The following is a 16,251-nucleotide window of genomic DNA, read 5'->3' on the forward strand; positions in this document are numbered from 1 at the left end:
TTTATCGATTTTTTTCTTCTTGAATAAAATGTTCCTCTTGGTGTATCAATATAAGAAAGGAATATAAGAAATATAAGAATATAAGAAATATAAGAAAGGGAAAACGGAAAACCTGAGTGAGGACAAGGGCTAAGAAGTAGCTCCCGCCACCAGATTCTCTGCGTGGTGCCGCGGGCTGCCCTCCCTCCCCGTGGCCCCAGGCGCAGCTCAGTGGGACTGACCACTTGAAAACACCATGCTGCTCCGAGACTCATTTCCCCTGGGCACACCAAACTTTGCTTCGCTCCTTCCTGACAACCCTACCACAGTGGAGGAGCTCATTTTAATGGAGATGCCAGCACACAGCACAGCTCTGACCCATGATGTCGCCTCCCCACGAGGGAGACAACTGATGCTACCTCCCATTTACCAGCAGAAGAACCGACTCTGTACAGTGGCGGAAGTTGCCAACTTTGCGAACTGTAAGAGTGGCTCCTGGTCAGCATGCGGGCTGGGGGCATATTAACCGGTATAGAGGGGGCTTGGGAGGGAGCCTCCTGCCCCTGGCTCTGCATGAAGCAGGGGACTAAAACTGGGCATATCTGCTCAGCAGCCTAGATGTGGGGCAACGGGGCCATTTCTTGCTTTTCCAAGAGGAGAAGGGAAGAGCTGGGTTTCACTTTACCATTTATCCTCTAGAGTTTGGAGCAAAAGAGTTGGGAGGGGACAACTGGCGAGACACCATTATTCTTACTCTTGAGTCACACAACTGCTGTTTCTTCTTCCTGGGTGAGCTAAACCACACCACACCCTCATCCAAGTGGCCTCTGTGAAAGCTGCAGGCTCAGAAGGCAAGACGTGTGCCATGTGCCTCCACGGAATGTTTGAATGATGAGAAGACGGAGCCTTGATTAAAGGGCAGTGGGGAGCCATCACCTGAAGGGGGGAAACGTGGTCAGGGCCACGAGCCAGTAAGTCCGGCTTCTGGGTCGGGGCAGCCAGCTCCTCACCAGGCTGAGAACAAAGATAAGATCTTCTGCAGCTCACGTGGGCTAACACAGCACAGGGTCTGTGGCCACAAGATGTGAACCTTTACTTTAGAGAAAATGTGCTTTCTCTGCATATAGGTGAGGTGACAGTTAAACTGAAGAGCTCAGGCAGGGAACATCTGTCATTTTTTGGTCCCCTAACATCTATGCCCCCTTCCTACACTGGTGTGATTTCCTCCGGGGCATTACCTCTCGTCCTTTGAGTGCAGTCCCGGTGGGAGGACAAATCCAGATGCCTGTCCTTCCACTGGGGAGGCCAAGGTCCCTGTCACACTCACCATTCGTTATAACCGCCAAGGTCAGTCTACAAGAGTCTCCATCCTCAGAAGGAGTCGTTCAAGGACAGAAGAAAGAGGGGCCACAACCTAAATGTAGGTTATTTTGTACTTTCAAGTCTTGTTCTCCAGACTTTCCATCTATCCTACAGGCACTCCAGTTCCCTTTCCACGACTCCCTTTTTAGATTAAGGTGGCCAAAATTGGTTTCTAAGAACCTTAACTAATACCTTCTCTACACTGGTATCAAACACCAAACGCCCAGGAAGGCCATCCGAAAAGAAACACCTGGAGCGGAAAACAGGAAAAGAAAGCGATGCCCGGAGCCAGCAGCGGACGAAGCACAGAACTCTGAAGCTGGGTAAAAGTTCAGAGACCACTTTGTCCAGCTCCTTCACTGTACACACATGAAAACAAAAGGCCCATGGAGATGCACAGATGTGTGTAAATTCAGGGAGCTTTTGCTGGAGAGCCCTACTCAGGCCCAGCCCCATTAGCTGCCAGCCCCTTTCTCGGGCGTGACTTTCGGTTCTAAAATTGCCGAGCAATGAGAGAAAAGGATGGCAAGACCAAACATGGTTCTGTCCGGTTGTTTTCCTCCCGTCAGCGAATACGGAGTGTTGTTGCTTTGCGGGCCTCTGCGCAATTCCTTCCTCAGTCTCCAGAAGCTCCAAGAAAAGTTAGCCCAGGATAAGTCATGGTCCGGCAATGACGTGGCTTTAAGTCCCGCAGCCTCTGGTTCCGATTCCCAGCCACAGACAATGACTCCACGTGCTCCCAGGGACTGTCTCTCCCCACCCACTGCGGCGCACACGCACTCCAGCTCAGGGGGGTCACTTCCCATTGTCACCTCCCGCTCCATCCTCACCAAGTGGCCGATGCCAGCTTGATGCCACCGCCATTCAGAACCTCCCTCAGACAAGGGTTTCCAAGCCCCACCCGGTGGCCTGCTTAGGATGTAGGACGAGAACAATAAACGTTCTACGTGGATGTCAGGCAGGTCCATGAGCTTCACCAGGCCTGCACCATTTCCTGACAGACAGAGGAAGGAGGGGGAAGAGAAGCAGCAGCATCTGTATATCTGTTCAGTGCAGAATTTAGAAACGGTTGGCACACGTTTCTGTCTTTGGCCCTGGTCTGCCTACAGCTGCTCTGAAGCACCCCTGGCTGGCCAAACCTCTGGGCTGACGTGCAGCTTGATCTCCACACACGTCCACACTGGACTCCTCACCTCTGACACACCCGAGGGCGGGTCTCTCGGGCCTACAGACAGCGCAGTGCGCTGCCCTCAGAATCCATCTCTCCTCCGAGAATTCCCCTGACATCTGGGCCTTCCACCTCCCAATTCCTCTTTTCTAATCTTTGCATAACGAGGACTGCAATCATTTGGCTATTTCTATACCCACAACCCTTGAATGCAGTTGTTAATTCCTTTCCTCAATAAGGTTCACAGAACACATTTAAATATTTTTTATCCCAGATACAAATGTCTCTATTATATAGGGTACCATCTGGGCTGCTATGTTGCTAGCAACTCCTTTTTTAGGGTTTGTGAATCAGTTGCCAACAAGGAAAGAAAAAAAAGGAAGTCAGCTCCAAGATTTTGCTTTTCTCCCCTGCATTATTCCCCGGCAGGAGAGCTGCATTCCATCATCAAAATGGACCATGTGAAGACAAAAACAGAAAAGATACTTAACACAGACTACGCTCTGGAAATGTCAGCCCTTAGGGGAGGGAGGTGGTGTCAGCTAACGTCCCAGCCCTGGGCCCTCCAGCTGGGATAAGTGCTACTGCACAGCCTCTGGCCGATCTTGGGTCATGTGAAGGAGAAAGACTAAAAAGAGGTCAAAAGCAGCAGAGAAAAAAGGGAAGGAGGAAGGAGAAAGAGAAAGTAGTCACGGCCTGGGAGTCCCTAACGCCAGGGACTCGCCAACAGCCACAGACTTTTCCAGAACCAGCCGGCCAGCAGGGCACCTGCTAGGAGGGGTGCGGAGCTGAGCTCTGGGCTCCAGGTGGACAAAACCTGAAAAGAATACGAATGGAAAAGCCAAGAGATGGAGAAAGGGGGTAAAATGTGGATTCAGCGGCCTAGCCTGCAGTCCTTCCTTCACTAGGAGGAAAGGGGTCCAGAGAAAGAAAATCAGGGTGTCATTCCATCAGGACCGTGTCCTGAGCAGACACTGCAAAGGACCAGAAGTTATAGCCGCATTGGCCAGACAGCATCGTAGAAACCAACCCGCAATGGGCCGTTCCCAGTGTCCGTCTTGTTCAAGGGCAGACCACGAACACAGGGTGCGGGCTTTCACCTCTCGGTGGTGAGAAGCAAAGAGTGGCTGGGCACCTGCATGGGGTTCACTGCTCCCACGGAGGCGTTCAGCCCAAACTGTGTTGACTACAAACGGACACACAAACAGGCACTCCCTACTTCCCAGCCCCACCCACACCCCGTCTAATCCCAGGAGGACAGAGAAAAGCAAATTGCACCCTCCCAAAATGTATGGCCAGGGAAGTGTGAGATTTCCGTTGCTATGGAATATGTTTTGTTGTGGTGGTAATTGCGTGTGTGTATGTGTAAAATTACATTTTTACAAATCTGGTGGTGGTTTTTTTAAACCCCTTTTGTGACTCAAAGCCACTTAAAGACACTGGAAAATGAGTCATCCTCGAATGGTGGCCCACCAAGTGGGGAGCCTGCCTCCTCTCCATGCCTGGCGGTCCCTCGCTTAGAGGCAAACATGAAAGCGAGAGGCCGCATCTCCTCTTCAGCCGGGTAAAGCTGCCTGGTCCCTCTCCCTGGCAGCCACCAAAGGAAGTGCTGGCATTTTGGGCCTCCCACTGATTTCAGGGCAGAAATGCAAATCTGGTTTTAATGAACAAAGACTTTTCATGTTTCACATGATCCCTTTGTTCTTGATGTCAAGTGCATTTCTCAGTTCTCAAACACCCAAACATTCTCGGGCCAAAAATCTCAGAAAACACTGCTATCTCTTCCTGATGCAATTACTCAGAAGAAACGACTCTGGTTGTGGGGCAGATCATCTCCCTGGCAAAGCCCAAGAGCTGCTCCTGGTAAAATCCATGTAGGGAACATTTACAAGTTCTGACACCTAGGACACAAGGCTAAGACTTGAAGGAAGATTCTGTAACTATTTTTTTTTTAATTTATTGGGGTCTGTAACTATTTTATTCACCTAAAAGACTTGACGATTCCAGAGTAACGCAGCCAAACAGACCAGATATGTAAGCAAACAAGTAAACCTGGGATGTTTGGGGCACTGCAGTTGGTCCCTCCTAGAGGAAAGCAGAGAGAGGCGACCAACAGGGGGCTGAGGAACAAGAACCCGCAGAGAGCTGGTGCAGCAAAGACTGAGAACCAAGAGCGTTTCTGCTCATAAAATGAGAGGAGCCACAAAAAAATAAACAATTACTATTTGATCCTGCATTTCCACTTTGGGGTATAGATACAAAAGGATGGAAAACAGGATAACAAAGAGATATTTGCATACCTATGTTCACTGCAGCAGCCGAACCACTATATGTTCACAACAGTAGCCGAAAGGGAAGAACCAAGAGATGAATGGATAAACAACATGTGGAATAGACATACAACGGAATATTTTTCAACTTTAAAAAGTCAAGAAATTCCGACACCTGCTACAACATGGATGAACCCTGAGAACATTATGCTGAGTGAAATACGTCAGACACAGAAGGACAAATATTGTGTGATTCCACTTATATGAGGTACATAAAGACAGAGGTAGAATGGTGGTTACAGGGTGAGGGGGAAGGGAACAGGGAGCTAGTGTTCAATAGGAACAGAGTTTCAGTTTGGAATAATGAGAAGGTTCTGGAGAGGGAGGGTGGTGATGGTTGCACAACAACGTGAATACAGTTAATGAACTGTACACTTTAAAATGGTTTAAAATAGTAAACTGTATGTTACACATATTTCACCTAAATTTAAAAAATCAAAATTAGAGGAGGCAGACAGAGACCAATGTAGAAACTGCAGAGCCAGGTGAGTTCCCTTTGTCTCCCAGGTAGCTAGGGAAATGCAGAGAAACTTGAGCAAAAGGCAACAGGAGGATAGAACTGGGGAAAACAGGTATCCTGACAGGCAACCTTAGTCTAGACGTGGACTAGACTAATTAAATGATGCAAACTGGACAGAAACGCCCAGGCTAATTGAACAGACACTTAATTAGTGTCTAAACAAGTTCTGGTCATACAGAAGTAAAGAAGACAGCCCCTGCCCTCTCCATGCCTATGTGAGGCCTTCTAAATCCTTCAGCACAAGTAACTGAATTGTTCATTGAAGACAATGGTGTCAGAGTCAGAGAGTCAGGTGGTGATGGGAGTTTCTGTGCTCAGAGCCCTGTCACGGGCAGGCGTGCCGAGGCCTGTGGTGGGGGGAGCCCCTGCAGGGTGAAGCCATCCCCAAGCCACAGACTGAGTGGTGGGACCTAACACTGTGCTGCTGTGTCATCTCTCCCTTCCATGATGAGTCTCACAGCAGATGGTAGGAGAGGGTCTCAGTACCTGGGGGTACGGCCAGCTCACAGCCCACCCCAGCCGGGCTAATGCCCAGGCACTGCTCCCATAGCCGGCCACCACTGTCCCCAAAGCCACAGGCTCCCTTTTCTTCCAAGGGATGACACCCGCAAGGTTCTGGGCCCACAAGCCAAAGGAGACTGCAAAGCGGTGACTTTCATTCCTCTTGCACAGGTCTGAGAGCCACCAGCCACCAGCCACGCACTCCACACACATTCGCTGTGTCTGCCTAAGTTCTGCAAATAAGGCCCTGCCATCCACCAGCTTCTACATCACTCAGAGAACCCCAGTGGACACACATGAAAGTGTGTCCTACCCCAAGGTGATGTGCACAAAGCAAAGGAGCCACACGAGCTTTCTCAGGAATTCGTGGTAGGCGGGAGTGAGCAGAGCTGGGAATGCTGACACTTGAGCCAGACACTGAAAAGACGTGCAGAGTTTACATCCAAGAGGGCAGACGTCTTACCTTGTGGAAAGAGGAATAAATACACCTATGTAGGAGGTAATACAGTCTAGCTGTGGAGTTGGGGCCGTCAGATGGGGGGAGTAGGAGACTGCAAATGGTACATACTACATTGTCATAGGAGCCAAAATCAGACGCCGGACTCACGTGGCCATTACCCTACGAGACCCAGGAGGTCCTACACCCTGTAGCAGGGATCGCCCCGGCCAAGAGTCTGAAGTCTTTCAATGCCTACGACGCTGTACGTACAGAAATGCTGGTGGCTCCATGACCGTCTACCAGCTTAATCTTGGTTTAGGTATCTTTTTTAGTGTTTTATATTTTGGCTTTATTTTAGCATATGTAAGAATGTCTCATTTTGCCTCTCTTTCTATGCCAAATTAAAAATACCTGCCAGCCTCCTCATTCAGTTTCTAGGTTGGTATTCAGAGGCCAATTCAGGATTTAATTGTGTACTTGGAGTTTTCAGTGACCTGTATGGGAATTAATCAGATTCCCAGGGCCATGACAAGGCAGGCAAGCGAGTCTGAGTTGCCCGTGCATGCAGACCGACACCCTGACTCTAACGGACCCCAAACAGTGGCCACTGCTGACCCCGCAGATCTGAGCTCAGGACTGATGTGAATGACCTCAGAGTTGGTACTGGGACGGACTTAATGCCTCTTCCCTAACACAGGTCATTTTCTTTTCCGAAGGATACTCCAGCGACTAGAAGAGGAAGCAACTCAGAAGCCACGTGAATGGCAAACACATCAGCCCAGAGTTTACTATCTGCCTCACCGAAGCCACAGGGGGACAATCTACACCTGGGAGACGGGTGTATTTCACAATCACCCTGGATCAAAAATAGGTGCCACAAGATACTGTGGGAATCGTGTCTTACTGCGTGAAATCAACACAGCCCGTGCCAGACACGACATCGTCCTCTGCCCTGGGGCACCCACATGGGCTCCGGCCACTGTCCCACCGCTCGTTCCAGTGGCAGCAATTCCTCTCTGGCGTCTGTTGTTCAGAACCTCGGCCTAGTGGGGCCCTTCTCACCTTTGACCCCAGTGCTCCATCCCACCTGGCAGTTCCCTCCACCCGGAGGCCATACAGGATGGGGCTCCACTGTCATCCCACCATGCCTGGGCCTTGGGACCTCCCATGGAGCCCAGAATATGCATTTTTAACTGACGTAAGCAGGTAAGTCTGGGAAACCATTCATTGAACAAGAGTTTGTTGAGCTTGGGCGAGCTACAGAAAATTATTCATTCTGCACTAACTGGACTCTGACCACCTCTGGGCTGGGCACTGAGGATACATATGAAGATGGAGGGGCTTACGGGCCGGCACAGAGACATGTGACCAGTGACACAGTGGGGCTCAGATACAAGGGACACTGGAACCTCCTGAGTACCAAGGCTGGTCAGATGAAGAACGAGGTGGGTAAAGAACATTCCAGGGAGATGAAACAGCCCGTCCAGGTCACTGGAAGAAGCTGAGAACGACTGGGAACATAGAAGACAAGAAATGAGGTAAAACAGCTAACTGGGATCTGGGCCTGCAGCCCCTCAGCTTTGTAGGTGAGAGAAGCCAGGAAAATGTTTAGTATGGGAACGACAGCAAGAGAGCCCTTTGGGTGTTAGAAAGGTCACCCTGGGCAGCTCTGTGGGGGGTAACGGAGGAGACCAGTTTGGAAGAGAGCACCTGGGAAAGAGCAGGTGAGAACCTGAGCTGAGGCAGGGAAAAGAGGGGGCAGACACGACTGGTGACTGGAGAAAGAACAGACGGGGTGGGGAGGAACTGGGGGTACTGGGTCCACTGACGCTTTGAGGAGCGAGTGTAGACACACCCAGCTTGGACCTGCCCTTGCCAAGAGCAGGGCCAGAAGAGGTGGGTCAAGGCAGGGGCCAAAGAGGAAATGGATGCCTTAAAAAACAGATCAGCGAAAGGGGCAAACTGCTGACCTTTGCTAATTCTGGGTGATGGCTGCAGAAAGGGGCTTTATTAGTGTCTGCACTTCTCTGTAAGTTTGATGTAAGAATAAAAAGAGGGAATGGAGGCAGGATGAGGTGAGGCAAAACTTGTCTGTGAGGGAAGACTGGCTGTGTGGCACGAGGAGGGTCCAGGACAAAGGGGCTTATCTGTCGGCTCAGAGACACCGCAGCCTCTGTATCTGCCTGGAGGAAGGACCGGCAAAGGGCAGTGGCTGAGGACACAGGAAGTGGGCGTAAGTGAGGAAGCAGAGTTCTGGGGAGCTAGCAGGGGAAGAAGGAGCCCGATAGAAGCGAGACACGCTTCTTCAGAGTCTGGGAAGGAGGGAGAAATCATGGCGGCAGAATCGGAGAAGTTCAGGGAGGGCAGGACACAGAGGTCGCCCTCACTGAGAACCTCTGTCTTCTCTGTGAGTTGGAGGTGAAGTCATGTGCTGAGAGGAGATGATGGGGGGCTTTGGGGGGGACTCTGAGAAAATGCCAAAGGTCTAGAACAGTATTGTAGGAGCTGAAAGAACCGAGGGTCACGCTGATGAGTTAGGAAGTGACACGGGGCCCAGCTGAGGTCAAACCAGGCATTCATCTGGGTGCCAGAAGCCCTCAGGCACCTGCGGGGAGAGCAGAGGGGGAGATGGGTGGATTCCTGGGAGACCAAGGCCTTCCAGTGGGGAGCGAAGGACACAGGGCACAGCAGCTGAATAAGGACCAGGTGGAGGACTACGAGGTCGACGGCACAGGAACTGGATCCTCTCCTCTCGTCAAGAGGAGCCAGTCACGTCACAACGAGGGCCAAGAGCAGGGCCTTGGGTGTCTGTGGGGGGGGGCAGTGAGGGAGCCCGGGGCCCACACTGCAGAGGTAGATCCCGGCTGTGGGCCCGGAGGGAAGGCAGCGGCCACTGGAGGTGACGACCACCAACAGCACCTAGGACGGATGTTGCAGGATGGGGGGCGTGACTGTGATCTGATGCCATGTCCTCAGTGGATCCAGATGACAGCACCAAGGAGGCTGTGGAGTCCCCATCCTGAGAGCACGTCTATAGGGCAGAGAGGTGCAAGAGGCACCTGCTGGCCAACTTCCTGGGAGCGGGGGGAGCAGCGAACACAAGTCCAGAGACGACAGCTCAGAGCCATGCGATGCCAGGCAGCCAGAGGGGCTGGAAACAAGACCAGTGAGGTCCCCAGGCCTTGAAATTCCAGAGGGAACTCTGCCCAGGCTTGGCTTCAGGGCCAGCACAGGTGGACGCTCCAATTACCTGGCTAAGGTCTCCAACAGTCACTGCCTTTCACGTTTGCTCAGCAGCTCCAGGTCACAGGAAATAAGAACATGCCTCTGCGCCATCCAACCCCAACGAGGCCTCGAGATGGCACCAGGTAGGTGGGTCGGGGCCGGTGCCAGCTTATTTTAGGTCATCTCTGAATCCTGCATGACTGTGGTGGGAACACAGTGATGACGGAAACCTTCTCTTCAGGGATAGTTCATGGAAAATCCCCAGCCAACACTTTGACGCCAGCCAGCGTGCGATGGCACAGGCCAGTGCAGACACTACACCTTAACAGAGGCATTTTCTCTGGGTGCAGCCAGTATGGTCCCCAAGCTGGGCCTCTGAGGAGAACTAGCTCCACTCTCACCAACACGGGCCCTGTACTCCCGGTATCGGCCAGTCTTCTTTTGTTTAACAACTACAGTTTTCATGGTTTCAAAGTGCCTGGGCACAGCAGAAAACACATGTAGCCGAACTACCTGAGAGGTGGCCAGAAGCCAATCAGAAATGAATCACCACGTCGGCCAGAAGTGGGCCAAGCCGGAAGGGAACAAGAAATGATCCTACGACTGGTTACCCAGCCTGTTCCACATGCCAGGCACTGTCCTAGGCTCTGGAGAAACTAGCGAAGTAGAAAAGGTCACTGCTGTCATGGCACTTCCTCCCAGCACAACTGTGAGGCACTGGAGAATGAGGCTGGGGGATGACAGAGGAGGGGAGGGGAGGCAGAAGCGCAGAGGTCACAAGTGAAGGGTGGGGATGTTTCAAACAGAATAAAAAGTGGGACTAGGTGAGGCATGGCCAAGCATTCGGAGCCTCACCTGAGCAGACCAAAGTAGGGTCTTCAAAAGAAAGGCTCCTGCCAACCCCAGGCACCCAACATTTCACATGGACCCTTTTTTTCTTTCCAGATGGATAATTTGAGAAACGGAGCAGTTTACTCAGTTTCCAGTAGCTGAGTCTGTGACGGCTGGAACAGGCTAAAAGGCTCAGCTGCACAGACACTTGCCCTTGCAAAACTGCCTCTCAGGAAATACGTATTTATTAGCCAGTTAGAGCCCATTAAAACTCTCGGCTGACAAATGCTGCTGGGAATCCAAAGAAATATTGGTGGGAATTTATTTTATTTGTATGTACTTGTAACTCGGAGTTGTAAAATGTGATTCTACATATAAAAAAAAGTTTAAAAGCTAAAAACTGAAAAATAACTAGAAATGAATCTTTGATCTTTTCAAAGAATGGTTTCATCTGTGTTTATATAAATGACAGTCTGCAAAGAGGCTTAAACGCATTGGCGCTCAGAGGACTCTTGTGGGTAAACATTGTTCATTTTATATTGGCTGAAAATAGACATCACTTCGTATCTGAAACCCTTTAGAACACTTATTTTTTCTTCTAAACATCCATATGCAATTTTTAGAAATATACACAAACACAATGATAAGGAGGCACTCAAATCTTTTTCTGGCTCATAAGATTAGTCGTGATTTTGTTCCATTATATGTCCCTGTATTTTCAAAATTTTCAGCAATAAACTTGTATCATTTTATAAACAGAAAAAAATAACTTTGAAAAATGAAATACAATTTCCTCTTTTTAAAAAAGATATATAGTATGTTTGGTGTCTTCTTGTTGTTTTGTAACTCCAATCAGAAATTCCAATTCCAAATATTTACAGAGAAAGGTAATCCTTTGGATAAAAACATTATCCACTATTATCAAAGATAAGCAATCCAAAGACAGTGACTAGAGTTAGAAAAAGGACATGGGCGTAAGAGTCTCAGACTCAGCTCAAATCCCAGCTCTCATATGTATCAGCTGTGCAACCTTGGGCAAGTTTCATAACCTCTCTGATCCACAGTTTCCTCATTTGTAAAATGTCAGTTGTGAGGACTAAAGGGCTGCCTGGGTAGTAAGAGGCCATGTGACTGAAGCTATACAAAACCACAAACAACAACAACAACAACAACAAAAACCCTCAGTTTTATTCCTGCATCTTCCAAATGTGACAAATGTACTCAAAGACAGTGGCTGATATAAACGAAAATTAATTGGTAATTTGAAATGTTCTCATTTGAAAACAAATGCAGACAAATTTTCACAGTAGAAAACAAGACTTGAAAGGAACGTGCTTCTGGCTGGCCACATCCACCCTTGCTCCCAGATCGCCAGTGGGAAGTAGGGGGAGGGAAACAGCTAGAGGTGCATCTGAGAGGCCCTTAGTGCCTAGAACCGGCCTACTGTACACACTCAATAAATAGTAGCTACTATTTTTATTACCCGTAAGTAGGAACGTACAATTAAATAAGAAAAATATGCCCTCTTCCTATCTTACAGCCTAGACATGGCAGTGGGCAGTCCTTTTAATTGTTGCATATTGTTAAGTGCCCAATTCCTTATTTGGGATGTCAACATATGCTCAGCAATCACTATGGCTCATCAGATCACAAAATATACCAGGACTATAAGAAGCTGGAAAGAAAGCGAACTCAGAGTCTAACAGAACTGACTCGCCTAAATTTTGGTTGAGATAATTACCATCGTGTAACCAACACCCACACATATAATGTGCCCACTGAAATCAATGAGTCTCAGATTTTCCCTTTCCATATTCAGGAGCCAAATCAATGCAGTGGGGCTTCGGGAGGTTTGCTTTGAAGAGAGGGGGAAGGAAAAGATTAGGAAAGGAAGAGGGGCTGGGACTTGGGAAGTGTTATTGCAATTTGAATTCAAAGAGCACGATTTCTTTTTATTCTTAGAAATTGGAATCTTGTCACTTGCGCTGGGGATGAGGTCAGGACCTGACCCAGACTTGGAACCTGACCCATTCGGCAGCCCCTGAACAAGAGGGTGAGCCTTGGGGACCTGGAGAGCAGAGGCCAACATGAGGCCACTGTGACGCCTGGTTTTGATTCAGTCGTCTATTAGTCTACCAGCGGCACAAACTGCCCATTTAATTGACCTGCTTTTAAATGATTTATCTTCCCTGAAAGAAAATCATTCCTCCTGATTATCCACGCTGCTTCAGGGGCTAGTTCAGAGAACGCCACACCTGAGAGCTTGATGGGGCTCTCTAGTACCCGCCCCTCTCCGGCCAAGGGAAACACATAAACAAACAGCAAATGAAGTATTGCTGAAAAAAGGGGGTACTGTAGTTAGCTTTCTCAAATACAGGTGTCTCCCCCAATCCAAAGAAGCAGAGGAAGCGCCTTTAAAACACGAGCAGGCGTCTGCTGCACTGGTGGGTGCGATCTGTTCTGCACCCCTTTTTATTCTCAATTAAGTAAAGTTTTGTCTTCCCTTAACAACTGTCAACAACTTCAAGGCTCAATTCCCCACCATAGATTAGACCCCGTAGACTCGACTCAGACCTCTGAGGCATAGGAAGAGAGAGAGGGTACAAAACCCTATCACTCCTCACTTGAAGGAGTTTTGATCAGCCCGGAAATTCCTGTGTCTGAATTCCTTCTTTCCCACCCCCAGATCCCTAATTGAACTGACACATGGACTACCCGCCTTGGACAGTCGGGGAAGCGTGGAGATCACCCAGGTCAACTTTCTCACTTTCGAGATGTGGGAGGTGACAAGCAAGCCTCTTTCCTAAGGTGACATGGTTAGAAGCCTCCCTGCGCCCCGGGAGTTCCCTCTTCTCCTTCTAACAGGAGCCGCTCTAGCTGCTTAGGTCTATTTAAAGATAAACCCTCACACTCACTTACACCAAACACCGCATCTCACCCACCCTGCAACTTTCTTCTGGTCTTCATTCCAGGTCATCTCCCACCGCACGCGTGCTCGCTAAGGCTCCCCAGAACCATGCCTCAGGGAATTCATCCAGGCCCTTCCCTATCACCAGATGTGCTGGGCAGGACGAGGCTGTTCATGGTGGGAGACTATGCCCTGCGATGCTCCTTCTAAATGGCTTGGCCTCAGCCATTCTGCCCACCAACTCTGATAGTGAGGACAGAGTTTAAACAACCTCAGAGAAGGAAGCCGGAGAGTTTGATGGACTTGCCGAATGTTGCACAGTCTTGATAAGGCGACCACTATTCCTCCATTCTGCTCTCTACCTCTCTTCCTACTTCTATTCAGAATCATTCCATCTCCTATTCCTACACCACAGCTGCATTATTGGGACCCACCAGACTGCCCTCAACCTGGGTAGCCCTCTGGAAGGATGGTGGGAAAACTGATGCCCTAGGGGGTGCTGGGGGCCTGGTGGAAGGATGGTTCGCCACCTCCAGGGGGTCTTCAGGAGTTGGATGGGTCAGACCTCAGAAAAGTGAAGGAGGAAACACTGTCCTCAGCCTTTTTCTACATGACTTTCCTCATTCATCCCTGTCCTTCCCCGGTCTCCCGCCTCCTCGCTTTCCTCCCTCCTTCGGCGTCTACCCCATGACCTGGTCCCTCCCCAACCTGGCCCAGCCTCTCCCTACTTCCTCTTAAAAGACACTCCGTCTTCTTTCCACTTTATCTCCAATTATGTCTAAATACAATCCACCACGGATGCTGACATCTTAAATGTTCAGTTGTAGTTACTTGACTGCCGGGCTGACCACAGTGCTTCTCCTGCGGGCAGGAGACGTGTGGGCAGGGGAAGCAGGGGGGGAGGGGGATTGTCACCGCCACGCCTGGGGCCCGGGACATCGGCCAGGCCCTGGCAAGGGTGCCTTGCCCCAGGAACTAGCGGTCCCTCTGCCTCCAGCCAGTGGCCCAGGCATCGAGGCCGCGCTCGGTGCCCCGGGCCTACGGATGCCACGAACTGCTCCCGCCCCGGGACAGGGAGCGAGAGAGGGTCTGACGTGCATGTGCGCCGTGACTGGCCTCCCAGTGCGCCCACACTCGCCACGTGGAGACGGTGAGATGGCATTTTAGAGAATTGGGGGAAGGAGGTGACCAGGGGCGCGTTTGGGGCGAAAGAAAAGAGTTAGGAGCCGCTGCCGGTTACTCACGTGCCAGATGGCGAAGAAGATGAGCGCAGCGCAGAGCACCAGCGAGAGCATGTAGCAGAAAGCAGCAAAAGTGAAGGCCATGGCCGGCGGCCGGGCCGCCCGCACCCCAATCCCACCACACACAGAAGAGCCCCTAGGAGGTCAATGCTCCCTATCGAGGAAAGCTCTCCCTCCAAAAGAGGACAGAAAGGATCCACGTCTGCACCGTCCCCTCGAAGGCCGTGGGAGGCGGCACGCCACGCGGAGAGAGACTCAAGCGTCCGTAGATAGGGACAGGATTCCCACAGGCTCCGGCGACCTGGGACGCCAGCCCGCCCGTAAAGTGTCGTTGGCGGGAACCGTCTCCGAATCCAAGAAGAAACCAGATCGTAGAGAACTCCTGCAGATGGATGCCAACGAGCAAAGCCCTCCGGACAAGCACGGCGAGGGGTGCCAGGACTCCGCCGAGGACCGAGCGAGAAGCTCCCGTCTGCCGGAACCCCAGAAAGAGCCCTGTGTTTTCCCGCTCCTAAGCAGAAGAGGGGAGGCGAGCGCACCGCTCAGGACCCTCCCTCGCCACCGGGGCGCAAACTGACAGCGTCCAGCAAGGTGCCCGGGCGGACTCCGACCTCCTTCCAAATTCCAGAGCTGGCAGCGGCTCTTTCCCGGGAGGACGGGTCTTCGTGCGGCCGGGAAGAGCCAGGACCCTCCGGACCAGCGCTCCGGACGTGGCTTCCAAGGTTGCTATGCACCCCTAGGGCGCGCCCAGCCCCAGCTGCGGCCCTGGCCGACCTGCCTCCATCACCCAAGTTCCCCGAAACTAGGAACCGGACGCGGCTGGGCACAGGTTCCAGCCCACAGGGCCTGTTCTCGCCCAAGCGGCTGTAGCAGCGGATTTCAAGGCCAAGAGCTGCTTGCAGCGGAGCTCGTTCCACCTGCTGCTGCCGCCGCCTCTGCCACTGCGAGCACGGAAGCAGCGCGCCCGGGGTCCCCTCCCTCTCCGCGCCCCACCCTCTCGGCTCCGTCGCCTCCGAGCACGCCCTCCCCAGCGGGCGGAGACTGCGGCGGGGTGGGGGGGGAGCTGGGAAAGGTGGGTTGCGGGGGGCACCGCCGGGTGCTAGGTCGCCGTCGCCGCTGCAGTTGTGCACGCGCGCCTCTCAAGGAAACTTGAGGCCAGCGCGCAGGGCGGCCGCGCTTTAGTGGGGTGCGATGGGGAGGCGCAGGGACTCTTTAAACACGTGTGTCTGGAGGAGGTGGGAAGCTGCGGAAGGGTATGGTGTGTACCTCGCGCCCAGAGGCGTCAGCCGCCCCTTCCCAGTTCTCGCAGTTTTGTCTGAACGGGAAATGTGGGAGCAGAGGGGGCTGGTCCTGTGTTGGTTGGGGATACAGGACAAGCCCTTGGACCCTAGTATTGCTCGGGTGGGTCTTCCCAAACTGTAATGCCCACTGAGGCTCCAGGCTGCGTTCGCGGCGCTGCTCCCAACCCCGGCAGAATTCTCCGTTAGCGTCTTTCCTGTGCATCCTCCAACCTTCCCGCCACCTGACCTTGGGGAAAATAGACTCTGTCACTATTCTGGACTGAAGAGCCAGCAACCACGGCTCTGCATCATGGTGGTGGTCTAGCGGCACTGTCAGGAGCGTGTGCTTGTGGCGTCAGGCCTCTTAGGAGCAGCAAGTTGCTTGACCTCTTTAAACTCCGGTTTCCTCATCTAAAAAACAGGGTAAGAATACTACCAGTCCACTTTAAGGGATTAAATAAGAACAT

At 51.6% G+C, this 16,251-nt stretch overlaps 1 protein-coding gene across 3 annotated transcripts in view; it reads right to left on the minus strand.

Annotated features, from left to right (window-relative positions):
• Positions 1-16,251, minus strand: part of CNIH3 (cornichon family AMPA receptor auxiliary protein 3) — a 166,757-nt gene that overhangs the window by 69,849 nt on the left and 80,657 nt on the right. Inside the window, exon 1 of one of the 3 annotated variants that reach the window (XM_074316951.1) lies at positions 14,508-15,450. The exons of the other annotated variants lie outside the window; for them this stretch is intronic. Coding sequence (XP_074173052.1) covers positions 14,508-14,588 — 81 coding nt within the window. The 5' untranslated portion in view covers positions 14,589-15,450. Of the gene's footprint in view, positions 1-14,507; positions 15,451-16,251 lie in introns of those variants that run through there. 3 annotated transcript variants of the gene reach the window in all.

The sequence above is a fragment of the Rhinolophus sinicus genome, linkage group LG12, assembly GCF_036562045.2.
Source record: "Rhinolophus sinicus isolate RSC01 linkage group LG12, ASM3656204v1, whole genome shotgun sequence".
Taxonomy (NCBI): domain Eukaryota; kingdom Metazoa; phylum Chordata; class Mammalia; order Chiroptera; family Rhinolophidae; genus Rhinolophus; species Rhinolophus sinicus.